The sequence below is a fragment of the Heterodontus francisci genome, chromosome 11, assembly GCF_036365525.1.
Source record: "Heterodontus francisci isolate sHetFra1 chromosome 11, sHetFra1.hap1, whole genome shotgun sequence".
NCBI classification, from domain to species: Eukaryota; Metazoa; Chordata; class Chondrichthyes; order Heterodontiformes; family Heterodontidae; genus Heterodontus; species Heterodontus francisci.
In genome coordinates, this window is record NC_090381.1 from 114,381,075 (window position 1) to 114,406,414 (window position 25,340).

General features: G+C 44.6%; 1 protein-coding gene across 5 annotated transcripts in view; it reads right to left on the reverse strand.

Annotated features, from left to right (window-relative positions):
• The window catches only part of LOC137375478 (fibrinogen- and Ig-binding protein-like), a 141,326-nt gene extending 117,141 nt beyond the window's left edge, over positions 1–24,185 (reverse strand). For 3 of the 5 annotated variants that reach the window (XM_068042788.1, XM_068042790.1, XM_068042789.1), the window contains exons 1-7: positions 24,090–24,185; positions 20,600–20,808; positions 18,886–18,978; positions 17,495–17,546; positions 9,412–9,538; positions 4,522–4,593; positions 652–733 (exon numbers count right to left, since the gene is read on the reverse strand). In XM_068042788.1, the coding sequence (XP_067898889.1) occupies positions 652–733; positions 4,522–4,593; positions 9,412–9,538; positions 17,495–17,546; positions 18,886–18,978; positions 20,600–20,746 (573 nt within the window). In that variant the 5' untranslated portion in view covers positions 20,747–20,808; positions 24,090–24,185. The remainder of the gene's footprint in view (positions 1–651; positions 734–4,521; positions 4,594–9,411; positions 9,539–17,494; positions 17,547–18,885; positions 18,979–20,599; positions 20,809–24,089) is intronic. The other 2 variants (XM_068042791.1, XM_068042792.1) reach the window with 2 other exon arrangements.
• Between the last annotated feature and the right edge of the window lie 1,155 nt (positions 24,186–25,340).

Sequence of the window (25,340 nt, forward strand, 5' to 3'; positions counted from 1 at the left end):
GAAGGAAAGGTCGCCTCCATGTTGAGACATTCTCGAAGAGCCAGTGTGAATTATTTTTAATATGCCGGGCCTGGGGAGTCGCTGGGAGGCCACCTTGATATACCTGGTGGTCTCTCCACATGGTGGGGGTCCGTTCCAATGCAGGTAAAATGCCAGCGGGGCAAAAAATGGCCATTAATTGGCCACTTCATTGAATTATTTGTCTTCCCTCCTCCAGTCGGCAGGCGGATGTGCCACTGCCATTCCCACTTCCGGGATTATCTTTAAGCAGCGAGATGACGTTGGGCTTCCATCCCAATGCCTTCCGCTGCCATTTTACGAGCCCTCCCACCTCACAGTTCATCTCCAGAGAGCTGGTAAAATCCATCCCATAGATTTTCCCGTTGGCAGGGAAAGCGGGGGAGGGTGGGGGAGGGGGCGGGCGGGGGGGGGGGGCAGGTCAATGATGAGGAACAAGAAGCCAGTCTGTTTTCACCCTCGCTCAACCTCAATGTCACTGAGGATAATCGTGTCACAGCTAATTCCCTCTCCAGGTGAGATCAGCTGAGCACAGAGCAGGTGTGCAGCCCGAACGTGCCAGTAGCCCACATGGTGGTACCTTCAGCACCAGGGGAATGCCAATCCAATCTATTAACTGAAAAATGAAGTGACCTTCATCTTCTTCATCAGCTTCTCTTTAAATTCCATCCACTGCGCCGTCTTATCCTCTGTCTCTTCTTTCAGTGCTTTCTCCCTGGCAGAAAGAAAACAAAACAGGATCACTCACTGAGACACCGCCACAGCATCATGGAATGAGACAGCACTAGAAAAGGGCATTCAACCCATCGTACCCCTACCAAGTCTTTGAAAAACCTATTCAGTTAGTCCCCCCTCCCCCTGCTCTTTCACCCCAGCTCTTCACATTTTCCCCTCCCAAGTATTTATCCAATTCCCTTTTGAAAGTTACTATTGAATCTGCTTCCACCGCCCTTTCAGGCAGCACGTTCCAGATCACAGCAACTCACTGCGTAAAATAATTCTCTTCATCTCCCCCTCTGGTTCTTTTGCCAATTATCTCCTTATTTCTTTGTTTCTCCTTATTTACTCTGTCAAAACCCCTCATAATTTTGAACACCTCCATTCAATCTCCCCCTAAAACAATCCCAGCCTCTCCACATAACCGAACTCCTGCATCTCTGGTACCTTTTGCAGTAAATGTCTGCACCCTCTCCAAGGTCTTGGCATCCTTCATACAGTCAATGCCCAGAATTGAACACAATAATCCAGCTGAGGCCTAACCAGAGATTTATAAAGGTTTGGTTCAACTTTGCTTTTGCACTCCAAGCCTTTATTTATAAAACACAAGAGAACTATTATATTCATAGATCCATACAAGTTTGCAGCACAGAAAAAGGCCATTCGTCCCATCATGTCTCTGCTGGTTCTTTACTGCATCAAGAACACAAGAAATAGGAGCTGAAGTAGACCATGGCCCATCGAGCTAGCTCTCCCATTCAAATGATCATGGCTGATCTTGGGCTTCAATTCCACTTTCCTGCTCACTCCCCATATCCCTTGATTCCCTGTGAGACCAAAAATCTGTCTATCTCAGCCTTAAATATATTCAATGATGGAGCATCCACAACCCTCTGGGGTAGAGAATTCCAAAGATTCACAACCCTTTGAGTGAAGTAATTTCTCCTCATCTCTGTCCTGAATGATTGGCCCCTTATTCTGAGACAGTGTCCCTGTGATCTACATTCGCTGACCAGTGTGAACAATTTCTCAGCTTCTACCCTGTCAAGCCCTTTCAGAATCTTGTATGTCTCAATTAGATCACCTCTCATTCTTCTAAACTCCAGAGAATACAGACCCAATTTACTCAGCCTCTCATCATAGACCCCAATTTAGCAAATCTTTGCAGCACTGCCCTCAGTGCAAGTATACCCTAATAGGCTCAATTCTGCCCATTTCTATTGGAACATTTTTAAAATCATACTAATTATCTGGAACAGGCATTAATCCATGAGGCTCAACCTTCCCATCACCAATCAACTTCATTGGCTCTGCCCATCTGCCCAAGTTCCATCCTCAATTCTTTCTCTTTTCACAAACAGATCCAATTGTCTCTGGGATGGATTTATTGTGTGAGCTGTGCTGGGCTTCACTGGCATGGAGGACACTGAGATAGGGAAAAAGATGGATGGAGTAAAATGCAAGTGCAGTATCAGGAATATCCCTTAGTATAGATGCTCTTATCAATCTACTCATACACCCAACATTTTATTTGGCATTCGTTTCCAACACTGCAGCCTAGAGGTGCTGGTAGGCTTGCTACCAGTAAGGTCACCCAAGTTGAGAAGGCCAAAGAGTAAAAACCTGATAGATAGCCAATGTTTGGGAGACGTTGGCCATCACTCAATCACAATTTGACCATCCCATAGCAGGGGTAGGGAGGAGGTGTTGGAATTCAGGGTATCGAGGATAGTAAACCCACGTGTAAGGGCACGATATGATTAGGTGACAAGTGCTTGGAGAACATCCATGGATGGTTATGGAAGGCACGCCACTGTTGGCCAACTTTCTTGTGTTGACTAGCTGTTGGAGCCTGAACTGTGGATCAATAGGCCTGAAATGGTTCAGCACAAGCCTTATTCACTTGGATCTATTCATGTGCAAATCGTCTTCTTCGTGGAGTGCCATGCAGCCTCGAGGTTCTTGAGCAGGACTTAATGACCCGCATGTTGTAAATTCAACTGCCTACCATGGAAAGTTGTGAAACTGAATTCAATAAATATGGTAATTTGTGAAGTTCTTGGAAAGTTCTTGAATTGTCATAAAAAGCCAACCAGATCTCTAATGTCCTTCAGGGGAAGGGAACCTGCCTTCCCTACCTGCTTTGGCCTACATGTCACTTCACTCCTCCACTCCATGGTTGACTCTTAATGCCCTCAGGGCAAATAGGGATGGGCAATAAATATACTACCTTGCCAGCATCACCTGTATAGCAAGAGGATTTTTTTTTAAAGGTGCGAAGATCTCTCCCTTCATAGTGACTGGCTGGAGGCTGATTGGCTACCAGCCCTACCTTCTAACAGATCCCTATTATCGAAGGGTAGACCTTACATTTTGTGGTCACATTTTCTGTTTCTTGTACAGGTCCCAGACAACAGTTGATTACCTGCCCTCCCTATCCCAGGGGTTGGAAACCAATTGGTGTGTCCCTGCTATTGCTCCAACTGGCATAGGAACAGGACGAGGCCACTCAACCCCTTGAGTCTGTTCTGCAATTCTATGAAATCATGGCTGATCTGTGTCTTAATCCCATCTCCTTGATTCCATAATCCCTTAATCCCCTTACCTAACAAAAATCTATCAATCTCAGTTTTGAAACTTTCAATTGACCCTCAGCATCAACAGCTTTTTTGGGGGAGACAGTTCCAGATTTCCACTACCCTTTGTTTGAAGAAGTGCTTCCTGACATCACCTCTGTATGGCCCAATCTAATTTTAAGGCTATTGTTCTGGATTCCCCTATCAGAAGAAATAGTTTCTCACTATCTATCCAATCAATTCCTTTAACCATCTAAACACCTCAATTAGATCACCCCGATATCTTCTACACTCAAGGAAATACACGTCTTTGCAACCTTTCCTCATAATTTAACCCCCGATCTCATTCTGGTGAATCTGCACTGCATCCTCTTCAAGGCCCAATATAACCTTCCTGAGGTGTGATACCTGGAGCTGAACACAGTTAGCCAGCTGGGGTCTGACCGAGCTTTATGCAAACGTAACATAACGTCCACCCCTTTGTATTACAGCCCTCTGAGATGAAGGCCAACGTTCCATTTGCCTTTGAATTACTTTTTGTGTCTGCCCATTAACTTTTCATGATTTCTGACTTCAACTAACCTGGTATAAATCAGGAAGTCTCCTGCGACCTTACTCAGTTACTAGACCAGCTCATTTACTGTAAACCATGGAGCCGAGTGGGTGGAGGCATGGGGTGGGGGGGGGCGTGTTTGCAAGGGACAGCATGTGCGGGGTGATCAGCGGAAGGGCATGGGGATGCCAGGAAGCATGGAGGTGATGTGGAGAAATGGGCGTGGGTGATCCCATGGAAGGGTGTTGGTGGTGTCAGGGAGAGTGGGAGGGCATTAGGGGTGCCGGGGGGAATGGGGGAGGCATGTTGGGTGGGGATGTGGAGTGTGGGCGGGAATGAGAAGCTTTTTATGTTGTCTGATGCAACATAAATGAGATGCGTGGAGTTCAGTTGACTGAAGATCTCAAAAAGGTTTATTAACAGCTAGGAAGTATATGCAGTGCAGAGCTAACTATTTACATGGCTTGCCTTTTGGTGTTCCAGTTGCAGAGTGAGCCTGGCATGTAGTCACATGACTTCATCCTGGTACTCATCTCATTAGCATACTAAGATCTTAAAGGGACATCACTCTGAAAGGCAATCACAAAACAGGGGGAGTTGATCCTGGTGGCTGTGCCTCTTTCTTTGCCATACTGTCTCTTCCCCTGTGCCACTTACCTCTCCAATGCTTCACACAGTACTTTCTGTTTCTCCCGTTCCCACAGCTGGACAATGCTTGCTCTCCTCAACCTATCAGGTGAAAGAATATTCAGAATGAAGGAGAGAAAATTAAAAACGGGAAATCTGAAATAAAACCAGAAAATGCTTAACAGAGCAGGTATGGTAGTGTAATGGTTTATTGTACAGAACGTGAAGTTAACCCACCATGATAAACTGTGAAATTATATTCTGCTGTTCGTGACCTGACACTTCCAAGGTATTACAAAGTACTTACAGCATAGAAGCAGGACATTCAGCCCAACAAGTCTATGTCAGTGCTATCTGACATACCTGCATTGTACTTCCAGCACTCTTTGTTTTTCAGACATAGTGAAAAACTTTCCCCTGAGTACATGCTCATCGGAATCTAAAATCCTAGAATGATACAGCACTTAAGACCATTCATTCAAAGGTGTCTCTGCTAGCTCTTTGGTAAGACATCCAATGCCTGCCTCATAGTCCTGCAAATTTTTTCCCTTCAACTATTCATCCAATTCTTTCTTCAAAGTCGTTCTTGAATCTGTTTCCACTGTCCTTTCAGACAGTACATTCCAGATCACAACTCGCTGTGTAACAAAAATTTCCTCATTTTGCCTCTGGTTCTTTTGTCAATTATTTTAAATCTGTCGTCTGATTACCGATCCTCCTGCTACTGACAACAGTTTCTCCTTATTTACTCTATAAAGACTGCTCATGATTTTCAACATCTCCATTAAATCTCCCCTTAACCTTCACTGAAGTCTCTCATCCTTGGAACCATGCTTGTAAATCTCCTCTGCATGCTCTCCAAGGCCTTGACATCCTTCCTAAAGTGTGGTGAGCAGAAGTGTACACAATATTCCAACTGGGACCTAACCAGTGATTTGTAAAGATTTAGCATAACCTCCTTGCTTTTGAACTCTATACCTCCATTTATAAAGTCAAGGATCTCATCTGCCTTTATAACATCTCATCAACTTGTCCTGCCATCTTCAATGATTTGGGTACATATACCCCCAGGTCTCTCTGTTCCTGCACCCTTTTTAAAATTGTCCAATTTATTTATATTGCCTCTGCTCATTATTCCTATCAAATTGAGCACTTCACACCTCTGTGTTAAATTGTATCTGCCATCTATCTGGCCATTTTTACCAGTCTGTCTATGTCCTCCCGAAGTCTGTTATTATCCTCTTCATTGTTTACCACATTTCCAAGTTTTGTGTCATCTGCAAACTTTGAAATTATGCCCTATTCCAGATCCTTAATTATATATCAACAAGAAAAGAAAGAACTTGTATTTACATGGCACCAATCTCATCCTTAGATGTTTCAAAGTGCTTCACAGTCAATGAATGACATGAGCGGACTGTTGTGTATTAAAGAAACAAGCCTGTTGACCAAAAGTGTCAAAGCTCTTGTCATTGGACCATTTCTAATCTGTCTATGCAATCAGCAATCTTCGGGCTCCTCAGTTCTAATTGTGCTCATATTTTTATTAATTATTCATTTTCAGATTCTGCACATTACTGGCAAAGCCAACATTTATTGTCTATCTTTAGTTTCCCTTCAAAAGGTGGTGGTGAGCCGCCTCCTTGAACTGTTGCAGCCTATGTGGTGTAGCTACACCCGCAGTACTGATAGGGAGGGAGTTGCAGGATTTTGACACAGCGACGATGAAGGAATGGCGATATAGTTCCAAGTTAGTTCATGACTTGGAGGGAAACTTGGAGTTGATGGTGTCGCCATGCATCTGCTGCCCTGGGTTCTGACAAAAAGTCCTATCCGACTCGAAACGTCAACTCTATTTCTGTCTCCACAGATGCTGTCAGACCTGATGAGTATTTCCAGCGCTTTCAGTTTTTATACCTGCTACCAGGCCGGTGACCAGTGGTGTGCCGCAGGGATCGGTGCTGGGCCCTCTGTTGTTTGTCATATATATTAATGACTTGGATGTGAATGTAAGGCGCATGATTAGTAAGTTTGCAGATGACACCAAAATTGGCGGTATAGTGGACAGTGAAGAAGGTTGTCTAAGGTTACAACAGGATATAGATCAACTGGGAAAGTGGGCAAGGGATTGGCAAATGGTATTTAACGCAGACAAGTTTGAAGTGATGCATTTTGGGAAGTTAAACCAGGGCTGGACATATACAGTGAATAGCAGGACCCTGGGGAGTGTTGTTGAGCGGAGAGACCTTGGGGTGCAAGTACATAGTTCCCTGAAAGTGGCAACACAGGTAGACAGGGTGGTGAAGATGGCATATGGCATGCTGGCCTTCATTGGCCGAGGCATTGAGTACAAGAGTTGGGCCGTCATGTTACAGTTGTACATGACGTTGGTTAGGCCGCATTTGGAGTACTGTGTGCAGTTCTGGTCGCCGCACTACAGGAAAGATGTGATTAAGCTAGAGAGGGTGCAGAAAAGATTCACAAGGATGTTGCCTGGTTTGGAAGGCTTCAGTTATGAAGAGAGAGTGGATAGGCTGGGTCTGTTTTCCCTGGAGTGAAGGAGGCTGAGAGGGTACATGATAGAGGTATATAAAATTATGAGAGGCATAGATAAGGTAGATAGCCAGAGTCTGTTTCCCATGATAGGGGTGACTAAAACTAGAGGGCATTGATTTAAGGTGAGAGGGAGGAGGTTTAAGGGGGATCAAAGGGTAAATTTTTCACACAAAGAATAGTGGGTATCTGGAATGATACTGAGAGAAGTAAGGGAGGAAATTACGGTGGCACTGGCGGGAATGGTGCCAGAGGACTGGAGAATTGCAAATGTTACACCGTTGTTGAAAAAAGGGCGTAAGGACAAGCCCAGCAACTACAGGCGATCAGTTTAACCTTACTGGTGGGAAAACTCTTAGAAATGATAACCTGGGACAAAGTTAGCAGTTACTTGGACATGTGTAGATTAATTAAAGAAAGCCAACGTGGATCTGTTAAAAGCAAATCATGTTCAATTAACTTGATTGAGTTTTTTGATGAGGTAACAGAGAGGATTAATGAGGCTAATGGGGTTGATGTGGTGTACATGTACTTCCAAAAGGCATTTGATAAAGCACCACATAACAGGCTTGTCAGCAACAATAAAGCCCATGGAATAAAAGGGACAGTGGCAGCATGGATACGGAATTGGCTGAGTGACAGGGAACAGAGAGTAATGGTGAACAGTTGTTTTTCAGACTGGAGGAAGATATATAGTGGGGTTCTCCAGGGGTCAATGTTAGGACCACTGCTTTTCTTGATCTATGTTAATGCTCTAGACTTGGGCGTACAGGGCACAATATGAAAATTTGCAAATGACACAAAACGTGGAGGTATTTTGAACTGTGAGGAGGATAGACTTCAACGGGATATAGATGGGCTGGTGGAATGGGCGGACACATGGCAGATGAAATTTAATGCACAGAAATGTGAAATGATACATTTTGGTAGGAAGAACGAGGAGAGGCAATATAATATGGGTGGCACAGTGGCGCAGTGGTTAGCACCACAGCCTCACAGCTCCAGCCACCCGGGTTCAATTCTGGGTACTGCCTGTGCGGAGTCTCCCTGTGACCGCGTGGGTTTTCGCCGGATGCTCCGGTTTCCTTCCACAGCCAAAGACTTGCAGGTTGATAGGTAAATTGGCCATTATAAATTGTCCCTAGTATAGGTAGGTGGTAGGGGGATATAGGGAAGGTGGGGATGTGGTAGGAATATGTGTAGGATTAATATAAATGGGTGGTTGATGGTCGGCACAGACTCGGTGGGCCGAAGGGCCTGTTTCAGTGCTGTATCTATAAATAAATGAAAAATAAATAAAATCTGAATGGTGAAATTCTAAAGTGGGTGCAGGAGCAGAGGAACCTGGGGTTATATGTGCACAAATGGTTGAAGGTGGCAGGGTAGGTTGAGAAAATTGATAATAAGTGATATGTGATCCTGGGCTTCATAAATGAGGGCAGAGAGTACAATAGTGAGGTGTCCAATTCTGAGCACTGTACCTTAGAAAGGAGGTGACGACTTTAGAGAAGCTACAGAGAAAAGATATATGTGAATGGTTCCAGGAATGCAACTTCATTTATGGAGATAGATTGGAGAAATTGGGCTTGTTCTCCATAGAGAAGAGAAAGTTGAGAGGGGATTGAATGGAGATGTTCAAAATCATGAGGGGTCCTGACAGAGTAGATGGAGAGAAACTATTCCCATTGGCAGAAATGTCGAGAACCAGAGGACACCAATTTGAGGTGACTGGCAAAAGAAGCAACAGCGACGTGAGGAAAAATATTTTTACTCAGCCAGTGGTTAGGATCTGGAATGCACTGCCTGAGAGAGTGGTGGAGGCAGATTCAATCATGGCTTTCAAAAGGGAATTGGAATATCACCAGAAGGGAAAAGATTTTCTGTGCTATGAGGAAAGGGCAGGGAGTGAGACTAGCAGAGTTGCTCTTGCGGAGAGCTGGCAACGAACGATGGGCTGAATGGCCTCCTCTGCACTGTAACCATTCTATAATTCTAAGGATGGACATGTCAGGTGACCAGTGGCAGGAGTGTGGGGGTAGTGCAGTTCGAGGTCATGTGATGAAGTCTGCAGGAATATACCCAACCTGAGTTGGCAACCATAGACCAAGAGAACATACGTCTGCTACCATCGCTTAACAGAGCAGATTCAGCACAGCCAGGGATGATTTATAATTGGGTTGCTTTTCATGCATTTCAGTGGGATGAAAATCGGGTGGGTTCTGCAAAAAGGCAGCATGCTGCTCCTCCAGGTTACTGCTTATGTGATGAAGTTACTCCAGTTCTTGGCGATGAATGCTGGAGTACATATTTGTTTGACATAGACAGCTATATTTGTGTTTACACACATGTCTTGGTTATGTGACTCACCGTGCAATCTCTTCATTTTTTTCCTTCACCTGCTGTTGCAGTGTGCTCAGGACAGCTCGCATCACAATCATGTCTTTACACTCAGCTTTCATCTTCATCAGACCCCTCTTCTCCTCCCAAATCCTCTCTGGAAAATCAGATCAGCATTAGAAATGAATCTATTTGATACGCATACCATCTACACATTCATGGACGCAGGATGGCACTTAGGAATTTTTAAAAGTGCTAAAAACCAATAAGCCCAGAAATCTGAACCCCACCTATTTATCATCTCCTGATCACTCCATCACCCCCGACATCTCGTCTCATTCCTACGGCATGGGCTATGGAAGCTCAATCATTGAGCATGTTCAAGATAGAAATCAATAGACGTCTAGATACTAATGACATCAAGGGATATGGGGATAAAGGGGGAAAGTGGCGTTGAGATAGATGATCAGCCATGGTCTAACTGAATGGCACAAGCAGGCTCGATGGGCTGAATGGTCTACTCCTGCTCCTATGTTCCTAATTTCCTTCCCATGCAATCACAGGATGTGTAACACCTGCCCTTTTACCCCCTCTCTCCTCACCATCCAAGGCCCAAACATTCCTTTCAGGTGAAGCAGAGATTTACTTGTACTTCTTTCAATGTGGTTGCCTCAGAATACACAAATTGGGAGACGGTTTTGCGGAACATCTCCGCTCAGTCCACAATCATGACCCCGAAATTCCGGTTGCTTGCCATTTTAATTCACCACCCTGCTCTCAGGCTCACATTTCTGTCCTCGGCCTGCTGCAGTGTTCCAGTGAAGCTCAACGTAATCTCGAGGAACAGCACCTCATCCTCCGACGAGGCACTCTACAGCCTTCTGGATTCAATATTGAGTTCAATAATTTCAGAAGATGAGCCCCACCATTATTTATTTATTTATTTTCATTGTTATATTTTTATTTTATTATTTAGTTTTTAACCACGTGCTCATCATAAAATTGTTTTTCATGTTTTTGCGTTTGGACAGAGCTGTTCATTATTCTGCCATTAGCTCTCTCTCTCTGGACAAATGCTTTGTTTTTTACTGTTGTCATGCAGGCCCCCACCTGCCAAGTATGAAGCACATTAATTTCATCACATGGACATTAAATTTCAAACTGTTGTTGAAGTGAAGAAAGGACTTGCTTTAAAAAATTGCCAGATCGTAGCTGGAAAGGCATTTGCATATTAACAGACAGTCATAGAGTTATACAGCACAGAAACAGGCCCTTCGGCCCATCGTGTCTGTGCCGGCCATCAAGCACCTATCTATTCTAATCCCATTTTCCAGCACTTGGCCCGTAGCCTTGTATGATATGACATTTGAAGTGCTCATCTAACTACTTCTTAAATGTTGTGAGGGTTTCTGCCTCTATTGGTTTTTAGCAATTGCGAAAAATCAGAGGCGATAACTACTGTGCACTGAGGGCAGTTTTATTTCAGATTCTATGCCAGGGTATACCTCTTCCATCATGGATGCGGGAACAGGATGTAACCAAGATTCCTGAAAAAGTATTTACACAAGGCTGCAACTGGGTACAGCAATATAATTTTGGTCCTGAGAAATATACTGGGAATAATTCATTTATTGATATAGCACTGAAACAGGCCCTTCGGCCCACCGAGTCTGTGCCGACCAACAACCACCCATTTATACTAACCCTACAGTAATCCCATATTCCCTACTACCTACCTACACTAGGGGCAATTTACAATGGCCAATTTACCTAAAACCTGCAAGTCTTTGGCTGTGGGAGGAAACCAGAGCACCCGGCAAAAACCCACGCAGTCACAGAGAGAACTTGCAAACTCCACACAGGCAGTACCCAGAATCGAACCCAGGTCCCTGGAGCTGTGAGGCTGCGGTGCTAACCACTGCGCCACTGTGCCGCCCTTTGCATTTGGAAAATTACACAAGTACCTGGAATTATTTAAAGTGCAGTGGATCAAGATTCATGGAATTAAAGACCAGGGAAAAAGAACAGAAATGTGTGTTCCAGATTCCAACCACTCTCTGGGTGAAAAATGTTTTCCTCAAATCCCCTCTAAACCTCCTGCCCCTTACTTTAAATCTATGCCTCATGGTTATTGATCCCTTTGCTAACGGAAAAGGTTTCCTCCTATCTAATCTATCAATGCCCCTCATAATTTTGTATACCTCAATCAGGTCCCCCCTCAGCCTTCTCTGCTCTAAGGAAAACAACCCTAGCCTATCCAGTCTCTCTTCATAGCTGAAATGCTCCAGCCCAGGCAACATTCTGGTGAAGCTCCTCTGCACCCTCTCCAGTGCAATCACATCCTTCCTGTAGTGTGGTGCCCAGAACTGTACACAGTACTCCAGCTGTGGCCTAACTAGCGTTTTTTAAAGCTCCATCAAAACCTCCCTGCTCTTATATTCTATGCCTCGGTTAATAAAGGCAAGTATCCCACATGCCTTCCTAACCACCTTATCTACCTGTGCTGCTGCCTTTAGTGATCTATGGACATGTACACCAAGGTCCCTCTGACCTCGTGTACTTCCTAGGGTCCTACCATCCACTGTGTATTCCCTTGCCTTGTTAGTCCTCCCAAAATACATCATCTCACACTTCTCAGGACTATATTCCATATGCCACTGCTCTTCCCATCTTACCAGCCCATCGATATCGTCCTGAAATCTAAGGCTTTCCTCCTCACTATTTACGACACCACCAATTTTCATGTCATCTGTGAACTTACTGATCATACCTCCTATATTCACATCTAAATCATTAATGTAGACTACAAACAGCAAGGGTAACAGCACTGACCCCTGCGGTACACTACTGGTCACAGGCTTCCACTCGCAGAAACAGCCCTCGACCATCACTCTCTGCCTCCTGCCACTAAGCCAATTTTGGATTCAATTTACCAAATTGCCCTGGATCCCATCTTCTTAACCAAACTCCCATGCGGGACCTTATCAAAAGCCTTACTGAAGTCCATCAACTGCTTTACCCTCATCTACACATCTAGTCATCTCCTCGAAAAATTTAATCAAGTTTGTTAGATATGATCTCCCCCTGACAAAGCCATGCTGACTTAATCCCTGCCTCTCCAAGTGGAGATTAATCCTGTCCCTCAGATTTTTTTCCAATAGTTTCCCTACCACTGATGTTAGACTCGCAGGCTTATAATTACCTGGTTTGTCCCTGCTACCCTTCTTGAATAATGATACCACATTCACTGTCCTCCAGTCCTCTGGTACCTCTCCTGTGGCCAGAGAGGATTTGAAAATTTGTGTCAGATCCCCTGCTATCTCCTCCCTTGCCTCACATAACAGCCAGGGATACATCTCTTGGAGTGTATACGGGATGGATTTCTGGACCAATACGTTGAGGAACCAACTAGAGAACAGGCCATCCTAGAATAGGTATTGTGTAATGAGAGAGGTGTAATTGACAATCTAGTTGTGCGTGACCCCTTGGGGATGAGTGACCATAATATGATAGAATTCTTCATCAAGATGGAGAGTGACGTAGCTGATTCTGAGACTAGGGTCCTGAATCTTAGTAAAGGAAACTACGGAGGTATGAGGCACAAGTTGGCTATGATGGATTGGGAAATGTTACTTAAAGGGACGGTGGATAGGCAATGGCAAACATTTAAACAGCGCATGGATGAACTGCAACAATTGTTTATTGCTGTCTGGCACAAAGGTAAAATGGGAAAGGTAGCCAAACCATGGCTTACAAGGGAAATTAAAGATAGCATTAGATCCAAGGAAGAGGCATACAAATTTTCCAGAAAAAACAACAAACCTGAGGATTGGGAGCAGTTTAGAATTCAGCAAAGGAGGACCAAGGGATTGATTAAGAAGGGGAAAATAGAGTACAAGAGCAAGCTTGCGAGGAACGTAAAAACTGACTGTAAAAGTTTCTATAGGTATGTGAGGAGAAAAAGATTAGTGAAGACAAATGTTACAGTCAGAAACAGGGGAATTTATTATGGGGAACAAAGAAATGGCTGACCAACTAAATGCAGACTTTGGTTCTGTCATCACAAAGGAGGACACAAGTATCATACCAGAAATGTTGGCGAACATAGGGTGTAGTGAGAGAGAAGAAATGAAGGAAATCAATATTAGTAGAGAAATAGTGTTGGGGAAATTGATGGGATTGAAGGCCGATAAATCCCCAGGGCCTGATGGCATGCACCCCAGAGTACTTAAGGAAGTGGCCCTAGAAATAGTGGATGCATTGGTGGTCATCTTCCAAGATTCTATAGACTCTGGAACAGTTCCTACAGATTGGAGGGTAGCTAATGTAACCCCACTATTTAAAAAGGGAGTTAGACAGAATGCAGGGAATTATAGACCAGTCAACTTGACGTCGGTAGTGGGGAAAGTTCTGGAGTCCATTATCAAAGATTTTATAGCAGAGCACTTCAAGAACAGTGGTAGAATCGGACAGAGTCAGCATGGAATTACGAAAGGGAAATCATGCTTGACAAATTTACTAGAATTCTTCGAGGATGTAACTAGTAGAGTTGATGAGGGGGAGCCAGTGGATGTGGTTTATTTGGACTTTCAGAAGGCTTTTGACAAAGTCCCACATAAGAGATTAGCGTGTAAAATTAAAGCACATTGGATTGGGGGTAGTGTATTGCGAAGGTAAGAAAATTGGTTGGTGGACAGGAAACAAAGATTAGGGATAAATTAGTCTTTTTCTGAATTGCAGGTAGAGACTAGCGGGGTACTGCAGGGATCAATGCTAGGACCCCAGCTATTCACAATATATATTAATGATTTAGATGAGGGAACTAAATGTAATATCTCCAAAATTGCAGATGATATAAAACTGGGTGGGAGGGTGGGTTGTGAGGAGGATGCAGAGAGGCTTCAGGGTGACTTGGACAAGTCGAGTGAGTGGGCTAATGCATGGCAGATGCAGTATAATGTGGATAAATGTGAGGTTATCCACTTTGGTAGCAAAAACAGGAAGGCAGATTATTATCTGAAGGGCTATAAACTGAGAGAGGGGAATATGCAATGAGACCTGGGTGTTCTCGTACACCAGCCACTGAAGGTAAGCATGCAGGTGCAACAGGCGGTAAAAAAGGCAAATGGTATGTTGGCCTTCATAGTGAGAGGATTCGAGTACAGGAGCAGGGATGTCTTGCTGCAATTATACAGGGCCTTGGTGAGGCTACACCTGGAATATTGTGTGCAGTTTTGGTCTCCTTATCTGAGGAAGGATGTTCTTGCTATAGGGGGAGTGCAGTGAAGGTTTACCAGACTGATTCCTGGGATGGCAGGACTGACATATGAGGAGAGATCGAGTCGGTTAGGATTATATTCGCTGGAGTTCAGAAGAGTGAGGGGGGATCTCATAGAAACCTATAAAACATTTTTTTTTTAAAATTCTAACAGGACTTGACAGGGTAGATGCAGAAAGGATGTTCCCGATGGTGGTGGAGTCCAGAACCAGGGGTCATAGTCTAAGGATGTGGGGTAAACCATTCAGGACTGCGATGAGGAGAAATTTCTTCACCCAGAGAGTGGTGAACCTGTGGAATACGTTACCACAGAAAGCAGTTGAGGCCAAATCAAGAAGGAGTTAGATATAGCTCTTGTTTTTAAGAAGGAGTTAGATATAGCTCTTGGGTTTAAAAGGATCAAAGGATATGGGGCGAAAGCGGGAACAGGTTACTGAAGTAAAAACAAGAAATGCTGGAAATACTCAGCAGGTCTGGCAGCATGTGTGGAAAGAGAAGCAGAGTTAACGTTTGGGTCAGTGACCCTTCTTCGGAACTGACCCGAAACGTTAACTCTGCTTCTCTCTCCACAGACGCTGCCACACTTGCTGAGTATTTCCAGCATTTCTTGTTTTTACTTCAGATTTCCAGCATCTGCAGTATTTTGCTTTTATATTGACGGGTTACTGAGTTGGATGATCAGCCATGATCATAATGAATGGCAGAGCAGGCTCGAAGGGCCGAATGGCCTACTCCTGCTCCTAGTTTCTATTTTTCTATGTTTCTATCCCATTTGGGCCTGGGGATTTATCTGCTTTTAAGCCAGTTTAAACAGCTAATACTTCCTCCCTTTCAATGCTAATTTGTTCAAGTCTATAACAATCCCCCTCTACACCTACATCATCCTTCTCCATAGTGAACACAGATGAAAGGTAATCATTTAAAACCTTGCCTATGTCCTCCAGCTCCACACACAGATTGCCACTTTGGTCCCTACTGGGCCCCACTCTTTTTAAGTGCTTGGAAAGGACAAAGGACCATTCCCTGACACATTCAACCCACAATGGACTTTTGATCACCAGACATTGAAGGTGGGGGAGCTCGCATTCCAGGTTGACTGCTAAGATGGCCGAATACACAAACAGACATGGTCAAACCAGCTAGTCACATGACCTACCTGCTGGGCAACCTGAATTTTTTGAATTTGTATTAAACGTTTGGCCAGAAAGCAGAATGCTCCTGGACTGAGAAGATCTCTCCTGGATGGCTTACCACAGCCGCTCCTGTCTGCCTGCTTCCATCTCTTTCTCACAAGCCTCTGAATCCACTGAAGACACATGAACCCCAAGAGAGAAAAGTCTCCTTCAGCGAACAAGGTTTAAGAAGAATACTGAGCCCTAACGAAAATCAAGATCTACCTGCAATCAAGGACTCTACAGTGAGTTTGAAAAACCATAGCAAAATCTCTTCAGATATTGCTTCAAACTTTTCCACCTTATTTTTCTTCTGCTCTTTTCTGTCTCTATTTGCATGTGTGTATCGCGCATGACTGCTAGCGTGGGTGCGTTGTATATCCGTAGGCGTCAACCAAATTAGAGTTTACGTTTACGTTTAATAAATTTCAACTTTTCTTCTTTAAGCCTAAGAAAGCCTGTTTGTACTGGTTTCTTTGCCTTATAATTGGAAAGCAGTGAACAAGGATTCACCAAGGGGGAGCTAAAAACACACGGGTGTGTTTAAAATTAAACCCTGTTATGGTAAGACCAGGTGAAGGCTGAGAGGGAACCCTAGAGCCCTTTCTCATCTGGTCGTAACACTACAACTATTTTGCACTCCATTTGCCTTTTGTTCCATGACATCTCTGTCATTTAATCCCTCCTGCCCTCTGTCCTATCACAGATCTTCCCTTTTGTTTTTCTTCCCCCTCCCCTCCCTTTTACTTGCTCAAAGCCTATTACATTTCGATCCTTTGCAAGTTCTGATGAAAGGTCACAGACCTGAAACGTTAACTCTGTTTCTCTCTCCACAGATGCTGCCAGACCTGCTGAGTATTTCCGACACCTTCTGTTCTCATTCAGAGTTCCAGCAGCTGCAGTATATTGCTCTTACTCCTATTCCTTGTTTTTTTTCTCTCAAATTACATTGCATCACACATAGCTTCATTGAACTGTATCTGACACCAGTCTGCCCATCCCGATAACCCATCTGTGTCTCTCTACAGTCCTCCTTGAAGGTTCTTTGCTACCCCTGCTCCATTTCCCTCTGATGCTACAGCCCAAGTTGGCTTGCTACTATCGCCCCCATGACTGGTGGTGTGCTGAGGATCCTTCCAGTAGCAATTAGCACCTTTGCAATGTCCAGCACTACTCCCTGCAGACGTTCCCAGCTATTATCAACTTTTCCAAACACCCAGTACTTCCACAAACTTAGCAAGAGCCAATAGAAAGTAACAAGCAGCTAATTTGCAAGATGGATGATCCCTTTAAACAGCTCTATTGGGGTTTCCTCATACTTCTAAATGCCCGTTCAGCTGTGCATGTTTGAGAAAGGGTGTTAACGAGAGCGGCAAAGTCAAAAATGGCAGGTCTGACAGCAAATCAGTGTTCGATACTGACTGGTGCCAAGATCTGCCAACTCTGCAAATATCCGCCGCATGCCTGTGTTAATGCCCTCACTAAGACAGTGTTCAGCATGGGCCCCGCTGGAAGTGGAGTTGCAAGCCCTCTCCTAAACCAGCACCCAGAGCACCACAACTACCAGCACTACGTGTTTCAGTGACCTCCGACCCCAAATATTTATCCAATGACTTTTTTTTGTATCGGGTTTGGGGGGGGAATACAAAACTTCGAGACTTACCAAGCGTTTTTGACATTTGCAACGTCATGCTGGGGTCTTTGAACTTTCTGTTCTGAATGAGGGGAAACAAATGAATTATTAATTAGCACCGTCCCTCTTTAGCTCAGTTGCAGGCATGACGGGTCATCAGTGATCTTAAATATGGCTGCATTTAGTGAGAGCACGAATCCTGGCCAGAATGGAAACAATACCTTATTGTAAGTGACTGGGATTGATGCTACGCACATGTATTACGTAATGATCATCCACTCGCTACATTTTGCTGAAGAAATTATCTTGCTTCTATCGGAAGACTGTGTTGTAGTTTCAGTTAAGAGCTGTGTTGCCTGTAGCTCACAGAGACTTCATTTTTTAATTTATTCATTCATGGGATTTGGGCGTCATTGGCAAGGCCAGCATTTGTTGCCCACCCTTAATTGCCCTTGAACTGAGTGGCTTGCTAGGCCATTTCAGAGGGCAGTTAAGAGTCAACCACATGCAATTGCTTTAAACTATTTTCAGGTACCGCACAGGTTAGATACAGAGTAAAGCTCCCGCTAGACTGTCCCCATCAAACACTCCCAGGATAGATACAGTACGGGGTTAGATACATGCCCCTTTTCCGCAGTTACGTTCGCGCCCGAGTGTCCCTGGAGAAGGAGCATGCGGTGTCCGCCGGTACGCTTGAGGCCTTCTGCAACCGGTGGCCACCGTAGGGACTGGAGTGCATCATTGATGCTGAGAATGGCATTTTAATTTGAGCTATGATTTATTTATCTGTTTTAATAAAGTTATTTTATAAAGTGTATATAAGGGGGGGCCTGAGGAATAATGGCCTCCTTGACATAAAATATATAAAAGGCGTCTGGGGTGTAAAGGCCACCTTCAAAAAAAAAGAAAAAAAAACAGGGTTAGATAGAGAGTAAAACTCCCTCTACACTGTCCCCATCAAACACTCCCAGGACAGGTACAGCACGGGGGTTAGAAAAAGAGAAAAAAAAAGGGGAAAAAAACGAAAAAAAAAACGGGGGTTAGATGCAGAGTAAAGCTCCCTCTACACTGTCCCCATCAAACACTCCCAGGACTGGTACAGTACGGGGGTTAGAAAAAAAAAAGTGGGAAAAAAGGAAAAAAAACAGGGTTAGATACAGAATAAAGCTCCCTCTACACTGTCCCCCATCAAACACTCCCAGGACAGGTACAGCACGGGGGTTAGATACAGAGTAAAGCTCCCTCTACACTGTCCCCATCAAACACCCCCAGGACAGGTACAGCACGGGGTTAGACACAGAGTAAAGCTCCCTCTACACTGTCCCCATCATACACTCCCAGGACAGGTACAGCACGGGGTTGCATTTACAGCACACTACCATCATTTTTTCTGTAACCCCGTGATTATATGAAGAACTCACTTCGAGCTTTTTGTAGATTTCCCTCTTACATTCCTCCAATTTGCAGATCAACTGCTCAGGAATTGATGAGCTGGTGTCCTGGAGCTGAAAATGCTGCAACAAAGTACACCAGTAAAGTCATTACAGCAGGTTGCTGGCTGGCATGGGCAGACTAGCAGATCTCAACGCTAAAGATCAGGCAGGCATGAGGCCTTTGATATCATTTGCCTGTGGCCTTTACATAGTGACTGTAGGTCATTTGTAACCCCTCACCCACCCCCTACAGCCCTCTGCTGTCTCACCCAACTGATTCTCCTTGAGATAATTGGGGGGCAGCTGCCGTTTAGAGGGCTGTATGTTCTTTAATGTTATCTGATGTAAGGCGGCAGGCTATTTGACCATGAGGGGAACCATTGTTGTCCTGACTGATTTCCTAAAACAGACAAACCTTCCCGCTGCAGTCTTCCCTGGAGTATGTGCACTGATAGCAGACACAGGGGCTGCACTTGCCAAATGACCCTTCAAGGGATCTTCCATGCTTTGCTATTGTGAATACAGGAACAGGAGGAGGCCATTCAGCCCCTCGAGCATGTACCAGCATCCAACAGGTGATTGCCAGTTTGAGCATCATACCTTATGCATGGTGGATATTGGATAAGGGAGGAAATGATAGCCTGTGATATTACTAGTAATATTCAGCACACCATTGCAGAACCCAATCGAGGGGAAATACTGGCTCCAAATCCCCCCATCACATCAAATCCCATCCCCCCACCATTCCAGAGGTGCTGAGGCAAATTATAGTACATTTGAGGTCATTGCACTGTGAGGTCATCCACCTTGGACTTAAGAGAGCTACATCAGAGTACTTTCTAAATGGTGAGAAGCTTGGAACGGCGGATGAGCAGAAAAAGTTAGGGATCCAAGTACCAAAATCACTAAAATCTAGTGGACAGGTACAAAAAAGATTATTGAAAAGCCTAGTGGAATGTTGTCTTCTGTCTCACGATGATGGAATAGAAAGGGGTGGTAGTTTTGCTGCAGTTGCACAGAGCCTTAATCAAACTGCATCGGGAGTAACTGCATCCTGTTCTGGGCACTGCACCTCAGGAAAGATATATAGGTCTTGGAGGGGCTGCAGCAGAGATTCACCAGAATGATACTGGGGCTAAAATGGTCAAACTATGAGGACAGAGTGTATAGACTAGGCTTGTATTCCCCAGAGTGTCGAAGATTAAAGGCTGATCTAATCAAGGTGTTTAAGATGATCAAAGGAATTGATAGGGTATCTACAGAGGAACTATTTTATCTAGTGGGTGAATACAGAACAAGGGGCATAATCTTAAAATTAGAGCCAGACTACTCAGGGGTGATGTCAGGAAGCAGTTCATTACACAAGGATAATCTGAACTCTTTCCCCCAAAAAGCTGTTGAGTCTGGAGGTCAATTGGCAATTTCAAAACTGGGATGGATGGATTTTTGTTGCATAAGGATATTAAGGATTACAGAACCAAGGGGGGGGGGAGGGGTGGGGTAAATGGAGTTAAGATACAGGCCAGCCATGATTTCATTGAATGACGGAACAGGCCTGAGGGGCTGAATGGCCTCCTCCTGTTGCTATGTTGCACCCCAACCACTTCCCAGGTTGTGATTAGCTCTACACACACCGGGAATGGAACTAGGGACCTCCCCGTCCTGTGTGACAAAGTTGCGAAGGGCCTTTTGTTTCATTCACCGTAGATTGCATCCTGTGAATGAGCTGCGGAGCTTTGCTTGTCAGCTGCTGGGAATCAGTGGTCAGCATTCCATCCAGTGAATCCAGGAAATCTCCCATGGCCTTCCGCAATCCTGCTAGACTCGGAGACTGGGATCCGGACTCCATTTCTCCAGCTGCAGTGTCGCAGGAGCCAAGTGTCTGGAAACCCAGGCGCTGAAATATCTCTGCTGTGGGACAGAAACTATTTGTGTCATTGCTAGTAAGACCATAACAAAGCGTTGGAGAGAGGAAGACTATTCAACAGAACTGAGCAGACCCACTTCTATCATAGACCACATATACATATACCCACCCATTTAATCTCCTTGTACAGTCTGCCCTAGCATGAATTCCTCTCACGCATTTAATTTCCTCTCATAGGTTACATCCAATTGCAGACTCTATCCCACCCAATTTTTTTTCACATCTATCGCTGATCTTTGCTGGGTTAGTGTGTCAACAGCTGCACTCTGGAACTGCTCCCAATGAACCATGTTTTTCTTCATTCTTGGGATGTGAATGTCGCTGACAAGGCCAGCATTTATTGCCCTTGAGAAGGTGATGGTAGAGGTTACAGCTTTGGGATGTGCTGTTATTCTTGGTGTGTGAACAAAGACAGTGAGTATCTGTTGATCATTCATTCAGAAAGGCCAATATAGATGTATTGGACCCTACTTGACACATGGTGATATCTTAAGTTTTGTAAAACATTTGTTCTCAGAATATGGGTTACGCTGGCAATGCTACATTTTGTGGCTCATCCCTAGATATCCTGCTAAGAAGGATTGTTACTTTCATTCAGCAACTTCAGAGTGCATTAAGAGTCAAGCACATGGGGCGGGACTGGAGTCACATGTAGGCTGAACCAGCTAAAGACAACAGGTTCCTTTCCCTGAAGGACATTAGTGAACCAGTCTGTTTTTTACAACAGTCTGGCAGCTTCATGGACACATTCTGGTGCCAGGCCCACATAGGACCAGGCTTATTCCATTCAACCTCACAACATGCCATGAGGTTAGTAATCCACTAGGAAACCACTACCTTACCACATGCAATCACAGGGTGTTCTCTGTAACTCAGTGGGTAGCACTCCCACCTCTTAGTGAGAAAGTCATCAGTTCAATTTGCACTCTCGAGACTTCAGCACAAAAATCTCGGCTGACACTCCCAGTGAGGCACTTTTGGTGTTTCTGTCTTTCAGATGAGATGCGAAGCTGAGGCACAGACTGCCCTCTAAAGTGGATGTAAAAGATCCCACAGTCACTATTATGAAGAGGAGCAGAAGAGTTCTTCCCAGTGTCCTGGTTAATATTTACCCCCTCAACTAACATCACCAAAAACAGAATATCTACCCATTAATCTCATTGTGATTGGTGGGGCCTACATTGGCTGTAAAGTTATTTGGGACGTTGTGAAAGGTGCTATATAAATGCACGTTCTTGCTTTCTTTCATATCCAAGTGCCCTACAAGGGACTATGCTAATGATGCCATAAATGACATCCTATCTTACTGTAATAAAGGTAAACTTTCCCACCTCTGCCTTCTTGGCCTGTCTGCGACGTTTGACATGGTTGACCACACCATCCTCCTCCAATACCTCTCCACTGTCATCCAGCTGGGTAGGACTGCTCTCACCTGGCTCCATTCTTATTTATCTAATGAAAGCCAGAGAATCACTGGCAATGGCTTCTCTTCCTGCTCCTGCACAGTTACCTCAGGTATTCCCCAAGGATCTACCCTTGGCCCCCTCCTAGTTCTCATCTACGCGCTGCCCCTTGACAACAACATCCAAAAGCACAGCGTCATTTCCACTGACCACACCCAGCACTACCTCACCACCACCTTTCCCAATGCCTCCACCGTCTCTAAATTGTAAGACTGTTTGTCCAACATTCAATACTGGATGAGTTGACATGTCCTCCAAATAATATTGTGGACACTGGAGCCATTGTCCATTGAGCTAATTCTACTGCAGCCACCTCCCAAACTGGTTTTAAACTAAATAGACTGGGGAATGGACCAGAGAGCCTGCTCAAATCTGTGTCCATTGGTGACCTGAGTCACATTTCAGCTCCAGTGAACACTAAGCATTTAGATGGTTTGGTTTGAAGGATTAGCCTGTGAAAGAACTTGCATTTCTATAGCACCTTTCACATCCTTAGGGCATCCCAAAGCACTTCACAGCCAATGAAGTACTTTTTGCAGTGTGGTCACTGTGGTAATGTAGGCAATGTGGCAGCCAGTTTGTACACAGCAAGATCCCATAAACAGCAATGTGATAATAAGTAGTTCATCTGTTTTTGGGAGGTGTTGGTTTAGGGTTAAATGTTGGCCAGAAACTCAGGACAACACTCTGCTCTTCTTCAAGTGGCAACATGGAGCCCTTCACATCTGCCTAAACAGGGTAGCTGGGGCCTGGGTTTAGCATCTCACTTAAAATACACCACCATAACCACCAGCATAGACCAGTTGGGCCAAATGGCCTGTTCCTGTCCTCTAGACTTGATGTAAACTCCAACAGGGTAGGACTCCACCAAGTGTCAGGGTAGATTATGTTCACAAATCCAAGCATGGGGCTTAAATTTTCTAACCTGCACGAGTGATATTAGGAGTCAAACGAGCATACAACAAAGTTAGAACGGCTTCCTGCTCAATAACCTGTTACGAATGACTGTTAACCAGCAAGGAAACTGAAACCAACTTCTACTGAAAGATTGTAACATCCACAGAATCAGTAACTTTACACTGACTGCAGCAATTAAGCCAACAGTTAATTCATCATCAGCCGGGGTAGATCATTAATTCATCCACGCAGAGCGTGCATTCCAACTTTTATTGTATAGCCAACACCTTGCCACACATGCTGTCTGTTCTCCCTCACTGCTTTTTCACTTTCTCTCCTTTTCGGTTTTGCCCTCCCTGCCTCTCTCTGTCTGGTTCTTTCTCAGTCCTTCATTCCCTCTTTGTCTTCTCAAACTTTTTCTTTTGTTTATATATTTTTCCCTGCTCTAGTGCTGCTATCTGACACAGGGGCACCTCAGTCCTTTCCTCATGCTCACATCCTTCACGGCCTCGCCCCCTCCCTATCGCTGTAATCTCTTCCAGCCCCAACCCTCTGAGGTCCCTGTGCTCCTCCAATTTTGGCCTCTTGCGCATCCCTGATTTTAATCACTCTACCATTGGCAGCTGTACCTTCAGCTGCCTGGGTCTAAGTCCTGGAATTCCCTCCCTAAACCTCTCTGCCTCTCCACCTTTACTTCCTTAAGTTGCTCCTTAAAAGTTATCTCTTTGATCAAGCTGTCCTAATATCTTCCTATACAGCTCGATGTAAAATCTTTGCCTGATAATGAGGTATCTCGGGCCGTTTTTGCAGCATTAAAAGTGCTATATAAATGGAGTTGTTATTGTCAGCCCCTGCCTCTTTCTATCCCATAGACCGTGACATTCCTTCAAAGCACCTTTCCTTACCTGTTTCTCTCTCTGCTGTCTTTGTTCTGAGATTTTGTTGCTTCCTCCTGTTCCTGTTTGATGTTGCTGTGTGTTTGGGAGCTCAGCTCACTCTGGGTGAGTCCCTCTTCGGATGTTAGGTAATTATTAATGCTGATACCACTCAGGCGTATCACCTCGAAAACTCTTGATCGTATCAAACTAGCAACTCACAGCCTCATTTACCAGCTTCGCAGAACAGGCTCATACAGAGGATGTGAGAATACAGAAGACAAACCTGCTGAGGTTAGAACACAGCTTCATCCCATTTCTGAGCTACATCCCGCAGCACTTTGAAGTACAGATACCCTTTGATATGTAGGGAAGTATGGGCAGCCAATTTACCACAAAGTAATATCCTACACAAAACAAGCAGATGAAAGAGATGGTAATTTAACTGGAGGAAGGAATGCAGGGCTTGGGTGCAATTAGGATGTTAACGTGGCTTGGTGGTTAACACTCGTGCCTCTGAGACACAAGGTCGTGTCTTTGAGTTCCACTGGAGACTTGAGCACAAAATCCAAGCTAACTGTGGGAGTGCGGCACTGTCAGAGGTCCCGACAGTGATAGATGTAAAAGATCTCAGCACTATTTGCAGAGCAGGGAAGTTTTCTCTGGTGTCCTCGACCAATATTCATCTCTCAATCAACATCTGAGACAGCAGACAGGGTCTCAGTTTAACATCTTATCTGAAAGGTGCCACCTCTGACAATGCAGCACTCCCGCAGTACTGTACAGGGAATGTCAGCCTGGATTAAGTGCTCAAGTCTCTGTAATGGGACTTGAACCTGACTGTCTGACTCAGAGACAAAGTGCTATCCACTGAGCCACAGCTGAAAAGGTTAACATCGTGCTGCTGGCTTTTGTTGGATTATATATTTGCTTGAACACTGACCACTGGTGGCCCCTATGTGGGTGAGAGGGGTTACTGAGGCTGAGGGCTGTACGGATCATTAACTAAAGATGCTTCAGTACAGTGTGACTCTGTTGAATGTCTGAATTTAGCTGTCACATATGATGTCTTTCATAGAATCATACAGCACTTAAGTGTACATAAGGAGGCCATTTGGCCCATTGTGCCTGTGCTGGTTTTCCGAAAGAGGTAACCGATTTGCCCCACTCTCCTTGTTCTTTCCCCATAGCGCTGAAAGATTTTCTCCTTCAAGTATTTATCTAATTCCCTTCAAAAAGATACCATTGAATCTTCTTCCAGAGTCCTTTCAGACAGCACAT